Source organism: Neomonachus schauinslandi, chromosome 1 (genome assembly GCF_002201575.2).
Source record: "Neomonachus schauinslandi chromosome 1, ASM220157v2, whole genome shotgun sequence".
Classification (NCBI taxonomy): Eukaryota; Metazoa; Chordata; class Mammalia; order Carnivora; family Phocidae; genus Neomonachus; species Neomonachus schauinslandi.
In genome coordinates, this window is record NC_058403.1 from 194,667,737 (window position 1) to 194,684,611 (window position 16,875).

Genomic DNA, 16,875 nt, shown 5'->3' on the forward strand with positions numbered 1-16,875 from the left:
TTGAAGAAATATTTATTAAATCCTTTGCCCATTTTTGTATCAGTTTTTTTTTGCTTGTTGTTTTTGTTTATAGGTGTTCTTTATATATTCTGGATTTTAATACCTGAACAGATATATGATTTGCAAAGATTTGACCCTAATTTTTTTAAAGATTTTTTTGAGAGAGAGAGCACAGAGGGAGAGTGAGAGGGAGAATCAGACTCCCCACTGAGCAGGGAGCCTGACATGGGGCTCGATCCCAGGACCCTGGGATTATGACCTGAGCTGAAGGCAGATGCTTAACTGACTGAGCCACCCAGGCGCCCCGATCCTATTTTTAAATTACCTTTTCTTCTGTTTTTTTTTGTTTTGTTTTGTTTTTTGATGCACAGAAGTTTTTAATTTTGGTATAGTCCAATTTATATTTTTCTTTTGTGGTCTGTGCTTTTGGTGTCATTAAACTAGAAATCATTCCAAATCCAACGTCATGGAGGTTTCCCTTTATGTTTTCTTCTAAGAGTTTTAAAGTTTTAGGTCTTTGATTCATTTTTAGTCAGTTTGTTAATATGGTGTAAGGTAAAGGACCATCTTTTTTTTTTTTTTAAAGATTTTATTTATTTATTTGACAGAGAGAGACACAGCGAGAGAGGGAACACAAGCAGGGGGAGTGGGAGAGGGAGAAGCAGGCTCCCCGCAGAGCAGGGAGCCCGATGCGGGACTCGATCCCAGGACCCTGGGACCATGACCTGAGCCGAAGGCAGTCGCTCAACCAACTGAGCCACCCAGGCGCCCAAGGACCATCTTCTAGACACTTTTGTATGTGGATATCCAAATGTCCCAGTACCACTAGTTGAGAGACTGTCCTTTCCCTATTGAATGATCTTGGCACTCTTGTTGAAGATCATCTGACTATATATGTGAAGGTGTATTTCTGGGCTCTCTATTCTATTCCATTGACCTATATGTCAGTCCTTATGCTGGTACTGCATTGTTTAGATACTGTAGCTTTGTAATAAGTTTTGAAATCAGGAAGTGGGAGACCTCCAACTTTGTTCTTTTTCAATATTGTTTTGGCTCTTCAGGGTCCCTTGAGGTTCCATATGAATTTTAGGATGGATTTTTCTCTTTCCGCAAATAACATTTGGATTTTGATAGGGATTGCACTGAATCTGTATATTCCTTTGGGTACTATTGATATCTTAACAATATAGTGGGGGCGCCTGGGTGGCTCAGTCATTAAGCGTCTGCCTTCGGCTCAGGTCATGATCCCAGGATCCTGGGATCGAGCCCCGCATCGGGCTCCCTGCTTGGCGGGAAGCCTGCTTCTCCCTCTCCCGCTCCCCCTGCTTGTGTTCCCTCTCTCGCTGTGTCTCTCTCTGTCAAATAAAAAAACCCAAAAAACAAAAAACAAAAAAAACCCAATATAGTGTTCTAAACCATGTGCATAGGATGTCTTTCAGTTTGTGTTTTTACTTCTTTCAGTAATTCTTTGTAGTTTTCAAAGTATAAGTTTTTCACCTTGGTTAAGTTTATTCCTAGGTATTTTATTCTTTTTGATGTTACTGTAAGTGAAATTGTTTTCTTTTTTTCCCAATTTTTTAAATTTAAATTCTAGTTAGTTAATATATAGAATATATAGTGTAATATTGGCTTTAGGAGTAGAATTAGTAATTCATCACTTACATGTAATACCCAGTCCTCATCATAATAAATGCCCTTGAAATTGTTTTCTTTCTTTCTCTTTCTTTCTTTCTTTCTTTCTTTCTTTCTTTCTTTCTTTCTTTCTTTCTTTCTTTCTTTTTCTTTCTTCTTTCCTTCTTTTTTTAGATTTTTATTTATTTATTTGAGAGAGAGCACGAGCAGAGGAGAGGGGCAGAGAGAGAGGGAGAAACAGACTCCCCACTGAACAGGGAGCCTGATGCGGGGCTTGATCCCAGGACCCCAGGATCATGACCCGAGCTGAAGGCAGATGCTTAACTGACTGAGCCACCCATGTGTCCCTCAAAATTATTTTCTTAGTTTTTTTTTTTTGTCTTTTTTTCTGTTAGTGTATAGAAGTGCAACTAATTTTCATGTGTTGACTTTGTATCCTGCTACTTTGTTGAATTCATTTATTAGTTCTAACAGGTTTGTTTGGGTTTTTTTGTATGTTTTTGGTATGGAATCTTAAGGGTTTTCTACATACAAAATCATCTTATCTGAAAACAGGTAATTTTACTTCTTCCTTTCCAACTTGGATGCCTTTTATTTCCTTTTCTTGCCTAATTGCTCTGGCTAGGACTTTGAATACTATGCTGAATAGAAATGGTGAAAGTGAGTATCCTCATCTTGTTCCTGATCTTAGAGGAAAAGTTTTCAGTCTTTCCCATTGAGTATTGTATTACCTCTGGACTTTTCATATGTGGACTTTATGATGCTGAGGTGATTTATTTCTATTCTTCATTTGTTGAGTATTTTTTATCATGAAAAAGGGGTTGATTTTGTCAAATGCTTTTTCTGTATCAACTGGGATGCTCATGTGGTTTTCTTCTCCTTCATTCTGTTAATGTGGTATGTTACATTCTTTGGTTTTTGTATGTTGTGCAATCTTTGTATTCTAGGAATATTTCCCACTAGGTCATGATGTATAATCCTTTTTGTGTGCTATAGAATTCTGTATATGATAGTATTGTGTTGAGGATTTTTGCCTCAATATTCATCAAGGATATTGGTCTGAAGTTTCATTTTCTTGTAGTTTCTTCATCTGGCTTCGGTATCAGGGCAATCCTGGACTTATAAAATGAGTTAGAAAATGTACCTTCGTTTTTCATTTTTTTTGGAAGAGTTTGAGGAGGATTACTATTAATTCTTTAAGTGTTTGGTAGAATTTAGCAATGAAGCCATTGGACCCAGGGGTTTTCTTTGTCAAGAGGTTTTTGATTACTGAATCAATCTCCTCACTAGTTATGTATGTACTCAGATTTTCTATTTCCTTATGATTTAATCTTGGTAAGTTTTGTGTTTTTAAGAATTTGTCTATTTCATCTAGATTATACAATTCATTGACACACAATTATTCACAGCACTCTCTTATAATCCTTTATTTCTGTAGAGTTGGTAGTAATGTCTCCACTTTCATTTCTGATTTTAGTAAGTTGAGTATTTTTTTTTCTCAGTCCATCTAGCTAAAGGTTTGTCAATCTTTTGAGAGAATCTACTTTTGATTTCATTGATTTTCTCTCATGTTTTACTATTCTCTATTTTATCTCTGCTCTAATTTTATTACCCTACTGTTTGCTTTTGGTTTTCTTTGTTCTTTTTCTAGTTCCTTAAGTTATAAAATTAGGTCATTGATTTGAGATCATTCTTCTTTTTTAATGTGGGCAATTACAATTACAGATTTCCCTCTTAGTAGTGTTTGCACTGCATCCCATGTTTTGGTAGGTTGTATTTTCTAATTTACCTTGTAATTTCTTCCTTGACTCATTGGTTGTTTAAGGATATATTAATTTTTGAATTTTACAGTTTTTCTTTTTTTTTTTTAAAGATCTTATTTATTTATTTATTAGAGAGCGAGCGAGAGAGAAACAGCATGAGAGAGGAGAGGGTCAGAGGGAGAAGCAGGCTCCCCGCCGAGCCAGGAGCCCGATGTGGGACTCGATCCCAGGACCCCAGGATCATGACCTGAGCCAAAGGCAGTCGCTTAACCAACTGAGCCACCCAGGCGCCCTTACAGTTTTTCTTATATTATTGATTTCTACCTTTATCCTATTGTGGTCAGAGAAGATGCTTTGCATGATATGCTTTTAAATCTATTGAGACTGGGGTGCCTGGGTGGCTCAGTCATTAAGCGTCTGCCTTCAGCTCAGGTCATGATCCCGGGGGCCTGGGATCAAGTCCTGCATTGGTCTCCCTGCTCGGCGGGAAGCCTGCTTCTCCCTCTCCCACTCCCCCTGCCTTGTGTTCCTGCTCTCACTATCTCTCTCTCTGTCAAATAAATAAATAAAATCTTAAAAAAGAATAAATCTATTGAGACTAGATTTGTGGCCTAATATATGGTCTAATCTGGAGACTGTCCCATGTGCACTTCAGAAGAATCTGTATGCTATTTGTGTTTGGGCAGAGAGTTCTGCATATGTTTGTTAGATCTAGCTAGTTTATTGTGTTGTTCAAGTCTATTTCCTTACATATCTTCCATCTTGTTTGATCCATTATTGTTCTATCCATTGTTGAAATTGAATTCTCCAATTATTTTAAAGAACTGTTTCTTCCTTCAGTCTGTCAATTTTCACTTCATGTATTTGACCGTTTGTTATTAGGTGTGTAAGTGTTTATTATTATTCTACCTTGCTGTAGTGAACCTTTTAACACATAATGTTCATTTACATTTCTTATAACCTTTTTGATTTAAAGTCTATTTTGTCTGGTATTAGTATAGCCGTCCCTACTCTCTTTTGGTTACTATGTGCATGAAATACCTTTTCCATCCTTTCACTCTCAACCTATGGATGGATTCCTGGTCCTTCCTCTGCCATGTTTTCTCTAGCTTTGACCTCATATAAAGGCTTTTGTGTAAACATAAATTGCCATTTTTTCTGGGAATAATACCCAAGAGCACAATTTCTGAATTGTATGAGAATTACATGTTTAGTTATTTAGGAAACTTCAAAACTGTTTTCCAGAGTTGCCATACCGTTTAACATTCCCACCAACAATGTATGAGAGATCCAGTTTCTCCATCTTTTCACTAGCATTTGGTTTTGTCACTATTTTTTGTTTTAGCCATTCTGATGGGTGTGTAGTGACACTTCACTGTGGTTTTAATTTGCATTTACCAAGTGGTTAATTAAGTTGAATATCTTTTCAAGCACTTATTTGCCATCTGTATACTCTCCAGTGAAATGTCTGTTAATGTTTTTTGCTCATTTTCTAGCTGGGTTGTTTCTTTTTTACTGTTTTGCTTTGGGAATTAAAAAAAAATATGTATTCTAGCACATGACATCAGCAAGATGGTGGAAAAGGAGGTTACCTGCTCATATTGCCCTTCAGCAGCAATAACTTGGCAGCCACTCATGGATGAAAATACTTTGTGAGAGCTCTGGAATCCAGGTAAGAGATTGTGAAACCCCAGTGGAGTCAAGACCTAGGAGGTCCATTTTGAGAATGTTGACCCAGGTCCAGTGGCTGACTCACCAAACATGGTCCTGTCTACACACCTAGAAACAGCTCTGTGCCCCCTGTTTGGCCTTGACCTTACAACCAGCACCATACACCCAGGAACCTAGGAGGAGTCGTGTGTGTTTATGTCTCAGGCAACAGGCCCACAGACCTGGGCCCTAGTTGTGACCCTAAGTGGCCTGTGAACCAGCTCTAGCCCCTCTCAGCCACAGCCTGGGAGCCCCTGGAGCAAATCCTGTTAAACTTGGTCTGACCCAAATCCTGAAATGGGGCTCCATGCCCCAGGTTGGGCTCCGTGTCCAGTGTGGAGACTACTTAAAGAAATCAGTCACAAGATAAAGAAGGTCACTATATAGTGGTAAAGGAGTCAATTCATCAAGAGGATATAACAGTTGTAAATAGATATGTGCAAGAGCACCTAAATATTTAGAGCAAATCTTTTTTTTAAAAGATTTTATTTATTTATTTTAGAGAGAGAGAGACAGACAGATAGTGACAGAGATAGTGAGAGAGAGCACAAGTGGGGAGGAGAGGGAGAAGCAGACTCCTGCTGAGCAGGGAGCCCAACACGGGGCTTGACCCCAGGACCCCGGGATCATGACCCAAGCTGAAGGCAGACGCCCAACCGACTGAGCCACCCAGGAGCCCCTAGAGCAAATCTTAACAGAAGTGAAGGGAGAATCAGATAGCAATACAATAAAAGTAGTGGACTTCAAACCCCACTTTCAACAATAGATAGATCATCTAGACAGAAAACCAATAAGGAAATAATGGACTTGAATAATACTATAGACTAAATGGACTTAACAGATATATCCACAACATTCCATCCAATGACACCAGAATAACATTCTTCTCAAGCACACATGGGACATTCTCCAGGATAGATCACATGTTATATCTCAAAAAAAGTCTTGGAAAATTCAAGAAGATTGAAATCATACCAAGGATCTTTTCTGACCACAATGGCATGAAACTAGAAATCAATAAAAAGAAGAAATTGAAAAATTCACAAGTATTGGAAATTAAACAACACACTTCTGAACGATCAATGGGTCAAAGGAATAAAAATGGAAATCAAAGTATCTTGAGACAAATAAAAATGAAAATACAACATACCAAAATTTATGGGATGCAGCAAAAGCTGTTCTAAGAGGGAAGTTTACAGTGGAAATGTCTACATTAAGAAAAAAAGAAAGATCTCAAATAAACAACCTAACTTTATACCTTAAGGAACTAGAAAAAGAAGAACAAAGGCCAAAGTGAGAAAAAATATTAGAGTAGAAATAAATGAAATAGAGAATAGTATAATAATAGAAAAAAAATCAATTAACCTAGAGTTATTTTTTTTAAAGATAAACAATTTTTGACACACCTTTAGCTAGACTAACCAAGAAAAAGAGAGGATTCAAATAAATAAAATTATTAAAGAGTGTATATTACAACTGACACCACAGAAAATCAGAGGATTGTAAGAGATTACTGTGAACAGTTACACACAAACTAATTGGATAACCTAGAAGAAATGGGTAAGTTCCTAGAAACATACAACCTACTAGACTGAATCATGATGACATAGAAAATCTGAACAGATAAATAATGAGTAAGGAGATTGAAGCAGTAATTTTAAAAAATCTCCCAAAAAAGAAAAGCCAAAACCATATACTTGATGAAATCATATACTTGAAGGGTGAATTCTACCAACCATTTAAAGCCAATTCTTCTCAAATGTTTCCAATCATTGCCAATACCAATGTCAAGGAGTTTTTCTCCTATGCTTTCTTCTTGAAGTTTACAGTTTCAGGTCTTATGTTTAGGTCTTTAATCTATTTTGAGTTTATTTTTGTATATGGTGAAGATAAAAGTCCAATTTCATTCTTTTGCATGTGGATATCCAGTTTTCCCATCTTTTATTGAAGAGACCATTCTTTACTCATTGTGTATTCCTGGCTCCCTTGTCAAACATTGGCCATACATGTGTGGGTTTATTATTGGGCTCTCTATTCTGTCCCATCAGTCTATGTGTCTGTTTTTATGTCAGTAAGTACTATAGCTTTGTAATATGAGTTGAAACCAGGAAGTGTGATGCCTCCAGTTTTGTTCTTTTTTTTTTTCTCAAGATTACATTGGCTATTCAGGATCATTTGTGGCTAGATACAAATTTTAAAATTGTTTTTTCGATTTCTGTGAAAAATGCCATTGGAATTATGATAGGGATTGCACTGACTCTGTAGATCACTTTGTGTAGTATGGACATTTTAACAATATTAACTCTTCTTAACCATGAACATGGCATATGTTTCCATTTATTTGTCTCTTCTTCGGTTTCTTTCATCAGGAAGGTGAATCAGGCCTGCTTCCACCCGCAAATGAGAAATTGGTGGGTTCTGCTGCTACCACTTCTGAGGACAACTTGGGCACTGCGGCTGGCTAATGTGGGTTGTGGAGAGGGTAGATAAGCCTGGGTTCCACTACTACTGCTATGGGCAGATCATGCCTGCTGCTACCAGTGGTTATGGAGCATGGGATGGATTGACCTATCTGGGTACTAGTGTCACTACTGCAGTCAGTTTAGCCTGTCGTTGCCATTAGGTATGGGTCTCCCTGCATAGTTTCTTCTGGGCTATAGAGAGCAGGTTTTCTTGTTTTTGTTTTGTTTTTCCTATACCTGTAAGTGGTTCTGGATTGCAGACATTTCTGGTGTCCAGTCTGAGATATATGATAGACAAAAAGATAACCAAGGGAATTCATCATGGTGTACATTTTAAAACCTTGAGGTTCCTAGCTTATCCACTTTCTTCTTTCCACATTCCAGAGTCGTTTTATGATTGTCTATTGAATTATTTTCAGGCTATTTAGTTTCTATGTAGAGGGGAGAAGAAAGGAAAAGTGAGTTGAAACCATCTTGTGCCAGAATGGGAAGCTCCTAGATCTAGGTTTTTAACCAGATAAATAAAATAAAGTGCAAAACTTAGATTCATACAAAAAAGTACACAAGTATACATAGCATATTCATTTGTAATCACCAAAAACTGCAAACAACTCCAAGATCCTTCAACTGCCAACCAAGAATACTATGCCTAGCAATGATGTCCTTTTAACATCCATACAGTGGATTGCTACTCAGCAATAAAAAAAATGAATCCCTACAACACCATATAGAATTCTCAAATGCATTATGCTAAGTGAAAGAAACCAGATTCAAAAGGCAACAAACTATTATTCATTCTATATGAAATTCTCGTAAAGGTAAAATAATAGAGACAGAGTACAGATCAGTGGTTGCTAGGGTCTGGTGGTGGAGTAGTGGTTGACTTCAAAAGGGCACAGGGGAATTATGCTTTATGTATTTTGAGGCTCAGTTATTGGGTGCATATACATAGTCTATGGTATTAAAGAATTATTGTGAATGTTGAAAGAAGTAATAATATTGAGGTTATATATTTTTTTTACAAAGTTCTCATTTATTAAATATATATTAAAGTATTTATGGATTAAATGGTGGGATTTTTGTAGTTTGCCTTTTTTACAAAATTATGTATTCCAATAAGGAGGAAGTAGTTAACTTTGTAGCCTGATGTAGAGAGGATGCATAAGGTAAAAACAGAAATAGTCATTGGATTTGGCCAGTTGGAATATTGGTAATGTTGATCAGTGCAGTCTCTGTGGAGTGAGAGTGATAGAGCCTGACTGGAATGGGTTGAAGAGAAAATGGTAGAAAGAGAAGTGGAAACAGCAACAACATGTTTTGCTATGAAGAGAAACAAAAATCTGGAACAGAAATTGATCAAGGGCATATATTGTTAAAGATGGAAGAGGTAGACACTGATAATTTGGATAGTGGGGTTTGAATGCAGGATCAAATACCTTGAGATGGTAGCAGGGTAGTGGAGGGATTGGGCTTTGATGGAATCAAAGACCATTTATTTAAACTGAAGGGAAGGCAGCAATTACGGTCCAGATGGAGCTGGGTTGGATAATGTGGTGGTAGGAGGATGGGGGTCCAGTCTGCTCCCATTTCTTCAGTTAAATGTGTGGTGACATCACCAACTTCAAGGGGAGTAAAAATAAAATTGGACATTTGGAAAGGAGGTGATATGGATATTCAACTCAGAAAATGGAAATGCAAGCATATCAGAGAAATGTATTGGGAAATTTGTCCAGTAGAGATCTGCAGTCATGAATATAAACTGAGACCATGCCTCAGGGTTGTTTATTTTGCTCCAGCCATGCTCGCTTTTCTGTAGGTACAGAGCAGGTAGATGGTTGAGTTCACCCCACGCATGTTTGCACAGAGAGGGCTAAGAGAAGTCAAGTTGTGCAGGGCAGAGATTACAATGATTAACCATAGAATCTAAACTGGGAAAAGAAAGATGCAAGGACATGACAGGGATGGTGGCTGTAAAAACTAAAAAGGTAGGGTCAATAGATTAGAAGACCTCATCTGAAGAAACATTCTATTGAGAGTATTTAAAAGGTGAACTGGAAGGAGAGAATAAAGTAATTAGAAAATGGAACAGTAGGAAAAGCAATCTGGGCAAGAGAACAATTATTCGTACTGGTGAGGTCTACAGCCACACTGTCTAATGGAATAGCCATTATCCTCGTGTGCCCATTTAAACTTAAATTAAATTAAAGATTCAGTTCTTTTTTTTTTAAGATTTTATTTATTTATTTGAGAGAGAGAGAATGAGAGAGAGCACATGAGAGGGGGGAGGGTCAGAGGGAGAAGCAGACTCCCTGCCGAGCAGGGAGCCCGATGCGGGACTCGATCCAGGGACTCCAGGATCATGACCTGAGCCGAAGGCAGGCGCTTAACCAACTGAGCCACCCAGGCGCCCAAGATTCAGTTCTTTAAAGTTGCACTAGGCAGATTTCAAGTGCTTCACAACCATATGTGGCTAGTGACTACTACATTGGACTGCACAGATACAGCACATTTCTATCATCACAGAAAGTTCTATTGAATCGCATTGCTTTAGTATGACTATGGGAGTGAGTGGCTTTAGTATGACTATGGGAGTGAGGATGGGAGCCAAAATAACTTATTAGAGGCCAGGAGATTGATGGGACTATCCGACCAATGATAAAATCACCAAAAATGGAGATAAGAGTAAGGATGGGATACTATCAGAGGGAACCCTGTTCGTATTGCAGCCCTTAGGGAGAAGGGTTTGGGTAAGGATATTGCGGAGACAGAGTTGGAGTACCATGAACTTCTGTTTTCCATTAGTTCCCAGGGTCATCACCTGCTTATCAGCATGCCCAGCTGTACCTATCACTAAGACCAGCCTCTTGTCCTTCACCTGGAGCTGCACTGCACTGCTTCCAGTAGAGTCAGGCAAATGTTGGCATTTTCTCTAGGGGCTTGTCAAAGATACCTTGTCTGAGGTATCCCCACCGACCCCCAACCCCAGGCTGACAGAGAACAGTCTCAGCATCTCTTCTCATGTGCAGAGGTGCTCAGAGTCTTCAGGAAGATGCAGCCCACCTATTTTCAGATCCCCAGTTAAGAAAAAAGGAATGGGGGGCGCCTGGGTGGCTCAGTTGGTTAGGCGACTGCCTTCGGCTCAGGTCATGATCCTGGAGTCCCGGGATCGAGTCCCGCATCGGGCTCCCTGCTCGGCAGGGAGACTGCTTCTCCCTCTGACCCTTCCCCCTCTCATGTGCTCTCTGTCTCTCTCATTCTCTCTGTCTCAAATAAATGAATAAAATCTTTAAAAAAAAAAAAAAAAGAAAAAAGGAATGGGGCTGGGAATGGGAACTGAGACTTCTGGTTCTGTCATATATCAGGAGAGACTAGGACCTCAGTTTCTGTTTCGGCAATTGAGTAAATAGCATATGGTCATCATGAGTTCAGAATGGGGTCCATGGGCACAAGGGGAATACCTCACTGAAGTTCTTTCCCAGGAAGAAGAGGAGGTAGCATGGCCTAAGACCCAACATTTCCATTAGCTAGGGGAGAACATGAGACATATCACACCAGGTTAGATCTTTACTGGGGACAGGAGACATAGTGCCCCTTTTTGCCAGCCCTTAGGAGTTGATGATCTCAATGTGGAACTGTAGGTGAGTGGCTGTGACTACACAGTGGCCCCGAAGGAGAGCACAGGTATAGCAGTTGTGGCATTCCCAGTGGCGTTGGATGACACGGATGGCGTTGAGCACTTGACAGTATCGCCAGTGGATACGCCACATACGGACCAAAGACTGGATCTTGACCACTGCCCTCACTGTATTTGCGTAGGTAACCAGGGCTTCCCTTCGCTTCTTCTGCAGCAGGTTCTCCAAGGTCTGCCTCCACCAGCGCTGAATGATCCAGGCCCTGAGGGCTGCATGCAGCAATGTTCGGCGTACCAGGGTGCCACGCCACCAGGCCTGAATCTCTGAGGCTGCTTTTGTTTTTGTTTCTAAACTTTTCTGGGTGGAGATAAGAGAGACCACTCAGGGAACTTCCTGCCATCAACTTCCAAGATCTTCCTGGAAGGGGCCCAGATTCTCTTAACTATTATTACTTCTTTGGAGAGTTCAGGGGAGTTAGGACACTGCTTAGGAGCCAGAAGACCTGGGTTGTGAGCCCTCCTCTGTCACTGTGGGCAGATCATCCTGTTCTCAGAGTCGCAGCATCCTCCTGACTATCTCACAGGTGTATGGATAAAGGGAAAACCTTTAGTAGCTAGGAGGGTGCATTAGGGATGTGAAGGACTTTGTTAGTCATGCTCTACCTCTTCAGTGCTTATTGGGTTTGGGAGGTTTGGCCTCATAATGCCTTTGCCTGGTATTCTCTGCTAATTCTAGTTCCAAACCATTGTTGGTTGATTTCTCTCTGCCACAACAATGTACTTCAATACTGTGGTGGGTTTTCAGCACCCTCATCCCATTTTCTACTCCAGCCCATATTTTGAACAACACCCTCATCCCATTTTCCGCTCAGCCCATATTTTGAACATTGTACTCTCTAATTCAGAGTCCTCACATTCTCACCTCCCAACCCTATTCATTTCTTGATGGCTTTCATTCTCTCCATTCACTTTTCATGCCACAGTCTAACTGAGACCAAGAGAGCCCATGTAGAGAAGGGAATGGAGAAAAAATGAGCCAATATTGAGTTGACACCTGATTATTTTAGACTCTGGGTCCATAAAAAGCACAATTCCACAGCCTCATGACACAGACATAAATGTTCTGGATATCTCTTAACTACATGGAGATTTTACCCACCTTGAATTTCTGCTTCTTCCTCTTCTTCAATTCAATTACTTCCTCAACATCTTCAGTTATAATTAAAATTAAACTGCCATGAGTCTGTCATCAGAATTAAATGGGAAATGAATGGATGAGGTAAGACTGCTGTTTCTCTTTAAGGCTCTGTGCTCAGATAACCCCTGCTTCAGCATCCCTTCTTTTCCCAAGACCTGTGAAGTCCCAGGTGATTTCCACCCACTCCTAGCTTGCCTATTAATCTGGCCACGTCTCTTACGCAAAATCGGATCCCCATGGCTTGTCTATAGATGGTTCACTAGCCTTGATTTCTCTACTTCCCAAAGTCTGGCATGAGTAAAATGAGGGGGACAGCTATGAGTTCACAACTGCATTATGACATAAAGATTGGGATATCTACCACAGAGTTGAGTCTTCCTCAGAAACAAGCTCCATGGGAATTTTTACTGCCTGTCTACTTCCCCCTGATATGTCAGAGATGTACCAGAGTTCAGAATGGAAAGATAGGGCACTTGAAATACCAGGGCTCTTCTCCAGTAAGTCCATCCACATTGTTCCTCATTATCAGTCACACAGGAGAGTAGGAGGGACCATGGCAGTGTATCTCCTTATAGTTCTCCAGTGTCTTCTCAGACTTAGCATTTCCCATCTTCCCCTGACTCAGGTTTCAGTACCTCAATACACCATAGGAAACTAGAAGAGAGAGAACAGATGAATTTAGAAAGCAGCAAAATAGAAATAAAAATAGAAAATTTAAAAGGTGGTATTTTTTAAAAGACCAGTATTAAAGAAATAAAAAATTTAAAAGGTGGTATTTTTTAAAAGACCAGTATTAAAGATAAATGCTCCATGAACCGGGGTGATGGAGAAAGAGAACAAAAATGGAATGAGAAAGGCAAAACAATCACAAGGAGATTTAAATAAATATAAGAATATCATGGTAATAAATTTGAAAGCTAAGAGGAAATGATTTCCTAACAAAATATAAATTACCAAAATTAATTGAAGAAATATGTAAAACTTGATAAATTGAGAAGGCTATAAAAGATCCACCATAAATAAGGCACCAAGACCAGGTAGATTCATATCCAAACTCTAAAAAAAACTTTACAAATTCAGATATATCCAATGTGACAAATATTCAAGCCTATTAGACAGAGATTTCCATTAAGCATTTCATAGTGTCAGCGTTAGTTCCCTGAAAAGTCCTGCTAGGATTTTCACTGTAAGTACATTGATTTGGGGAAGAAAAGCTATCTTCTGATACTAAGTTCCTTCTAAGACCATGGACTATTCCTCTCTGCTTAAGAATTCTTTTATAATGTTTTACAATTTTTCTCTATAAGGTCTTCTTTTTAAAGATTTTATTTTTAAAGATTTTATTTTGAGTAATCTCTACAGCCAATGTGGAGCTCGAACTCACAACCTTGAGATTGAGAGTCACATGCTCCACCAACTGAGCCAGCCAGGCACCCCTGTGAAGGTCTTTTTGAGATATAATTTATATTCTATGAAGCTCACTGTTTAAAACTGTACAGTCCAATAATTTTTAGTATATTCATAAAGTTGTGCAACTATCACTACTACCTGATTTGAGAACATTTTCATAAACCCCCAAATAAGCCTCATACCCATTAGCAGTCAATCTCCATTCTTCCCTAACCCAATCTCTGAAAACCACTGATTTACTTTATGTCCTTATAGATTTGACTATTTTGGATATTTCATATGATTTGAATCACACAATAAATGGCTTTCTGTGTCTGACTTCTTTTGCTTAGTATAGTGTTTTCAAGGTCCACTCATGTTGTAGCATGTCAGTATTTCATTCCTTTCTATGGCCATATAATATTCCATTGCGTGTATATGCTACTTTTTTAAATCCATTCATCATTTAATGGACATTTGAGTTGTGTCTACTTTTTGACAATTTTGAATAATATAGTTATAAATATTGATGTACAAGTTTTTGTATGGGCATATGTTTTCAATTCTCTTGGGTATGTACTTAGGAGTGGAATTGTTAGGTCATATGGCAGGTTATTTTTTCCCTAAAAACAAAATAAAACACATGCATTTCTCCACTCACCCACCTGCCTCTTGCAGCCATCAATCTGTTCTCTGTATCTATGAGCTTATTTTTGTTGTTTTTGGGTTTTTTTTAGATTCCATATAAGAGAAATCATATGATACTTGTCTTTCTTTGACTTATTTCACTTAGTATAAGTGAACCCTTGAGGTTCATCCATGGTGTTGCAAATAGCAAGATTTCATTATTTTTTATGGCTAAGTAACTTTCCATTGTACATACCACAATTTCTTTATCCATTCATCCATTGATGGACACTTAGGTTGTTTCCATATCTTGGCTATTGCTGCAATGAATATAGGGGTGCATATATCTTTTCAAATCAGTGTTTTTATTTTCTTCAGATAAATACCCAGAAGTGGAATTGCCAGATAGTATGATAGTTCTATTTCTAATTTTTTGAGGAAACACCATACTGTTTTCCATAGTGGCAGCACCAATTTACATGCCACCAACAGTACACAAGGGTTCCCTTTTCTCTGCATCCTCACCAACTTATTTCTTGTTGTTGTTTTTTTTTTAAATCATAGCCATTCTATGGCTAGGTGTGAGGTTACATCTCATTGTGTGTGTGTGTGTTTTTTTTAAAGATTTTATTTATTTATTCCAGAGAGAAAGTGAGCAAGTGAGTGGGGAAGGAGCAGAGGGAGAGGGACAAGCAGACTCCGCATTACGGAGGACCCTGAGATCATGACCTGAGCTGAAACCAAGAGTCTGATGCTTAACCAACTGAGCCACCCAGGCCCCCCTCTTATTGTGGTTTTGATTTGCATTTCCCTGATGACTAATGATATTGAACATATTTTCATGTACCTGTTGGCCATCTGTATGTGTTCTTTGGAAAAATGTCTGTTAGCTTTTCTGCCCATTTTTAAGTTGGATTGTTTGATTTTTTTTTTCTATTGAGTTGTATGTGTTCTTTATATATTTTGGATATTAACCCCTTATCAGGTATATGATTTGTAATTATTTTCTCCCATTCAGTAGGTTGCCTTTTTATTTTATTGATGGTTTCCTTTGCTGTGCAGAAGACTTTTAGTTTTAAGTAATCTCACTTGTTTATTTTTGTTTTTGTTGCTTTTACTTTTGGTGTCAGATTTAAAAAAATCATCACTAAGACCTATGTTAAGGAGCTTACCACCTATGTTTTCTTCTAGGAGCTTTATGATTTCAGGTTTCAAGTCTTTAATCCACTTTGAGTTAATTTTTGTGCATGATATATAGATGGTGGGCCAGTATCATTCTTTTGCATGTGGCTGTCTAATTTTCCCAACATCATTTATCAAAGGAACTGTCCTTTCCACATTGTATATCCTTGACTCTTTTGTTGTAAATTAATTGACCATGTGTATATGAGTTTATTTCTGAGATTTTTATTATGGTACTTTGACCTGTGTGTCCCTTTTTATGCCAATACCATACTGTTTTAATTACTATAGATTTATAATATAGCTTGAAATCAGGGAGTGTGATGCTTCCAGTTTTGTTCTTCTTTCTCATGACTACTTTGGCTTTTCAGGGTCTTTTGTGATTCTACACTAATTTTATGACAGTTATTTTCTATTTCTGTGAAAAATACCATTGGAGTTTTGATAAGGATTGTATTGAAATCTGTAAATTGCTTTGGGTAGTATGGATATTTTAACAATGTTAATTCTTCTAATCCATGAGCATGAAATATATTACCATTTATTTGTCTTCTTCAATTTCTTTCATTAATGTGTAGTTTTTGATTTATAGGTCTTTCACCTCTTTGTTTAATTTATTCCTAGGTATTTTATTCTTTTTGGTGCAATTGTAAATGGGATTGTTTTCTTAATTTCCCTGATAGTTCATTATAAGTGTAAAGAAATGCAACAGATTTTTGTGTATTTATTTTGTATTCTGTAACTTTACTGAATTTATTTATTCTAACAGTTTCTTGATGGAATCCTTAGGGTTTCTTAATATAATATCATGCTATCTGCAAATAGTGATAGTTTTACTTCTTCCTTTCCAATTTGGATGCCCTTTATTTCTTTTTCTTGCCTAATTTCTCTGGCTAGGACTTTCAATATTATGATGAATAAAAGTAGCAAGATTGGACATCCTTCTCTTGTTCCTGACCTTAGAGGAAAGCTTTTAGCTTTTCACTATTAAGTATGATGCTAGCTGTGTGCTTGGCATATGTGACCTTTATTATGTTGAGGTACATTCTCTCTATAACCCTTTTGTTGAGAGTTTTTTTTAATCATAAATGAACATTTAATTTTGTCAATTTTTTTCTGCATCTGTTGAGATGATATGATTTTTATCCTTCATTTTGTTAATGTGGTGTATCACACTGGCTGATTTGTGTATATCCAATCATCCTTGTATCCCTGGAATAAATCCCACTCAATCATGATATATGATCCTTTTAATGTATTGTTGAATTCAGTTTGCTAATA

General features: G+C 38.1%; 1 protein-coding gene across 1 annotated transcript; it reads right to left on the reverse strand.

The window, feature by feature from the left end:
• Positions 1 to 11,172: 11,172 nt before the first annotated feature.
• IQCF2 (IQ motif containing F2) lies at positions 11,173 to 12,634 on the reverse strand. Its single transcript, XM_021695202.1, has 3 exons — positions 12,617 to 12,634; positions 12,358 to 12,441; positions 11,173 to 11,556 (listed from the first exon to the last, which is right to left on the reverse strand). The coding sequence occupies exons 1-3, from the start codon at positions 12,632 to 12,634 to the stop codon at positions 11,173 to 11,175; spliced, it is 486 nt and encodes a 161-aa protein (XP_021550877.1).
• Positions 12,635 to 16,875: the final 4,241 nt, after the last annotated feature.

Coding starts and splice junctions, on each gene's coding strand:
- IQCF2 (XM_021695202.1), bottom strand. Junction 11,557..12,357: donor GGAAGAAGCAGAAATTCAAG/GTGGGTAAAATC, acceptor ATCTCCACCCAG/AAAAGTTTAGAAACAAAAAC.